General features: G+C 36.0%; 1 protein-coding gene across 1 annotated transcript; it reads right to left on the minus strand.

The window, feature by feature from the left end:
* Window positions 1-917: 917 nt before the first annotated feature.
* On the minus strand, window positions 918-3656 carry LOC125528894. Its single transcript, XM_048693313.1, has 6 exons — window positions 3511-3656; window positions 3173-3256; window positions 2518-2679; window positions 2385-2438; window positions 2089-2235; window positions 918-1289 (listed from the first exon to the last, which is right to left on the minus strand). Exons 1-6 carry the CDS (start codon window positions 3622-3624, stop codon window positions 918-920), a joined length of 933 nt encoding a protein of 310 aa, XP_048549270.1. The 5' UTR covers window positions 3625-3656.
* Between the last annotated feature and the right edge of the window lie 331 nt (window positions 3657-3987).

Consider the following 3987-nt stretch of genomic DNA (forward strand, 5'->3'; position numbering starts at 1 on the left):
CCAGAGCATTCCATTTCATCATGGGATGATCTGTGCAAGGGCGCCTTCCAAGGAGGGTTCAAGGGACCAGGGATGCCCAGCAATCTGCACCTCCTTGTGTAGAAGTCGAGGGAACCGTTGCACAAATACATACAACACTTCAGCCAAGTGCAGCACAACATCCTCGATATTGACACGGCTACGATCATCACTGCATTTCACGCAAATGTTCGTCAGCCCAAGATTAGGGAGAAGCTCAACACTGGCAAGGTGCACATCATTGTCGAACTCTTTGATCTTCCGACAAGTGCGCTCGGGCAAAGGAAGGAAGGAGGACATCTAGATACGGCATGAACCCGGCCATCATGGTACTAAAAGTTGCATAAATTATAGATAATAGGCATTAAACATATAAAATTATTGACACATCTCTAGTGTATCATAGCTACAAATTGCCTAGCCCTACCCATAATCCCCCATCGGCCCTATATAGCTCCCATATGGAAATCTTCATGCTTGTAAGTTTGTCATGCGAGGGTAGGAGCTTTCACCGAATTGGTGTTCAACATGTTGATGCTTCCACGTATCCCACATGGATTCCTAATACATCATACTAATAATACCCATTAGTCGGTGGTGTTCTACCTAGGTTCCCTAGCACGTATTTGGGCCCAAAGAGGTCCATTCATACGGTCTTTGCTACGCTGAGCCTTTTATAATTTGACTTATTATGGTCACATGACACCTGCCACAAGTGTCATGTTGGGAACGGCTTGAGTGGGAGGGGGAAACCAACAATATAAACTAGACATGATCATGATAATAACTATCAATATGAAACTAGAGTTTGACAAAAATAAATAGAATAAAGGTTAATATTTGACCATGAAGTAACACATTTTTATTTATTTAATACAAATGGAAATACAACTTTGTTGTCAACCAATACAACCACTTGGCCCACCATAATTGAATGTATAACCCTTCTTAAATTCAAGAAATAAATCATTTGCATCATAACAATCTGGCCTGTCAACTAACTTGGCCACCTTAGTCCAAAAGGGGTCAAAAGCTTGACCCTTAGAGTTGTACTTCTTAATGTGGTTGAAGTAGGCAGATTTCTTCTCATCATAATCAGGGAAGTGGCCACTACCCATTGGAGGACCATGTGCAGTCTTCAAGTAATTCACAAATCTGGTCAATGCTTGTATACGTTTTGTTCCAAGGCAAAGCTCCTTTGGAAAATGTCCCAAGAATGATGGTTTTTCTAAATCATGATGGTACACCACCCAATCTCCAGAATTTGGATCCTGTAGTCAATGAGGGATTGATAACATTTGTGAACAATAAATTTCATGCACAAGAAGATTATAAACACTTTGTAATCTCGAAGAATCTTGGGTGGTGTACAATTCCTATGGTTTAATGTTGCATATTTTCATAATGAAATACCATAGCATATTAAATAGTAACCATGTGAATTTAGGCATAACTAATTTCATATTCATAAAATCCCTCTATTATTTTTAACCCTCCATTTCAAATAGTTGCAATCCACTAACTAATATTCCTATTCATATAGCCCAGCCACATCAGCAAGTCATGTCACATCAACAACCATGCCACATCAGCAAGTCATGCATGTTAGTTAAAATTTCAATTGTTTGTACTACTTTAATTTCTATCCTTGCAACCATGCCACGTGAGCAAATCATGCATGTTAGTTATAATTAATTTATATTTTTCACAATACTAGTTTTTCACTTTTTCTATCCATGGAGCCTTGCCACATGAACAAGTCATTCATGTCCTCATAACTTACAATTTTTGCATTAATTTTTTGTTTATCATGAGTTTATATGTGTTGGACACTCGGAGAATACCTATGTAGTTCACTTTTCACATTTCTGTTAGAAAAAAGGCACTCTATTAACTACAAGCCATTTTCTCTCTCTTTTTGTAGCTATTCTTACAATATCTATTTATGCATTGCATTCAACAAAGGTTCATGCAAAAAGACATGGGTATCGTCTACTTATCATAGATATAGTTGAAAATTTGTAAGATTATATAGACATAGTAATCTCTAGACTAGGATGAATGTTATACCTTGTTGATGCTAAGCCCGATGTAGTGATCTTGTATGCCATAAACTGATGGAGGAGCAATGGCTTGTCCAGGCACCAGCTTCGCTCCACTTGCAGGTACATATCCCACGCATTGTGAGTTGTAGCACCCCCTGGATTTCAAGTCCTTCTAAGAAATAAAAAGGAAACATATATTGTTGTTTATGTAAAGAGATTTACACTTAGTCTATAATGCCTCTAACTACTACAAAATACCAAAAAATAATATGTGGATATCAATAATATACAACTTATTAAAATGACATTGATTACACTTACAGTCCAATATGTAAAGAAGCGAATATCTCTGTTATTGTACAAAGAGGGGGAAATCTGCAAGCAAAACCAAATTATGAAATACTAGTAGTTTACTCAAAAGCATTTGAGTTTACGATTAGTGATATGTTTGTACGTGGAATCCAACTTGAATTAAGTTGTAGTGTCCTCCATCTTGACAATAAATTTGTAAGAATGCTCCAGATTCTTGAGAGGTTTCTTGATTTGGTGAAGCCCATATACTCATTTCAGCTCGAAGGCCATAAAATTGTCCTGGCTCGGTGTGCCACGTTGCATACTAGTGATAGAAAAGTATAGTTCAAATTAGTGAAGAACCAGAACAACTATAGATCAGAACATAATAAACAAGTGATGGTGTGCCTTATTGGCCGTGGTACGAGGTTTTCCTACCAGCCATTTACAGTGTGGATTTTTTTTCATGCTCATTTGGAGCTAATTTGTATTTAATTTTCAGCCCCGTTTCTAGTTTGCTTCGCAATGTTTGATGTCATTCCTACACAGTTAGACCTTTTGTGGTGATGCATGATTTAGCTTGCAAATCTATGATTGAGGCGGATCATTAATGAATGTAGATTTCTACTATTTTTCCTATGATTTGAATAAGTCATGCTTAGGCCAAAAAATACCTAGAATTTTCCTTTTTTATATATCACATGTCGTTATAGCATACATTGTGATATATTTTTATGGTGAATGTTCACCCAGAAATGAACAAGCATTCCAAATATAACACATGAAAAAGTAGAGAGAAGGAGGGAGAGAGAGAGTACATGAGAAATAATGTTGCTGCCTTCATCCGTGAAATTAGCTCTCCAAGGAAACCGAAACGGTTTAGGTCTTAAAAGAGTGGTGTTCTGTAAATGGAAATGTAAGTTCACGGCTAGTTAGCATATATAATTGTTGTACAAAGTCTCTGAAAGATATAAGTATTTTTTTCACCTATGGTGTCCTAAATTTTAGTTGGGAACATAAGCTATAGTTCTAAATAAGTACAAAAATTAGTAATAATGAAGATTAAGTTGTCAAGTAGATGCAAGAATGCGATGAATACATAAACAAATAGGCAAAGAGTTGCATGTGTCCAAAGCTAAAAGTAAAATATTTTTACCTTCTCATTCATTTGTAGATTGCCATTCTCGTCTATTGATTCATCCAAGGTGAGGTAGCAAGGATTGAACAAAAAACATAGTAAGGCCAATATGACGATATAATCACCTCCCATTAGTATGGTGAATTGTGTTCCTTCCAATGAAACATATGTAACTATGTGATTCCTTATGTACTTGTATGTTGTTTGGAGAACACACCTTATATAGAGTTAAGCCCCATTCTATATTTGGAATGCTTTAATTGCATCATACCGACGATTAACTCAACATTTAATGAGTAGTCATCTAGTGCACCATTCTTTCTTGAATACGGATAAAACTCAAATTTTTTATTAATATTCATTAACTATGGACTTGGTTTACATCCAATTAATGATTGATGCATACCCTATCTTTTTATATGGATATAGATCCATTTATACATCAATATTCATTAATATTGGACTTGATATGCATCCAAATTAAGAATGGATGTA

Source organism: Triticum urartu, unplaced genomic scaffold, assembly GCF_003073215.2.
Source record: "Triticum urartu cultivar G1812 unplaced genomic scaffold, Tu2.1 TuUngrouped_contig_5189, whole genome shotgun sequence".
NCBI lineage: Eukaryota > Viridiplantae > Streptophyta > Magnoliopsida > Poales > Poaceae > Triticum > Triticum urartu.

What these genes read in the sequence shown, in the direction of transcription:
- LOC125528894 (XM_048693313.1), bottom strand. Translation starts at nt 3,624, where the DNA reads ATGGGAGGTGATTATATCGTCATATTGGCCTTACTATGTTTTTTGTTC. An exon ending in GCAGCAACATTATTTCTCAT is followed by an intron (nt 2,680 to 3,172) that starts GTACTCTCTCTC and finishes TTCTATCACTAG; the next exon opens with TATGCAACGTGGCACACCGA. An exon ending in GCTTCTTTACATATTGGACT is followed by an intron (nt 2,236 to 2,384) that starts GTAAGTGTAATC and finishes TTTATTTCTTAG; the next exon opens with AAGGACTTGAAATCCAGGGG.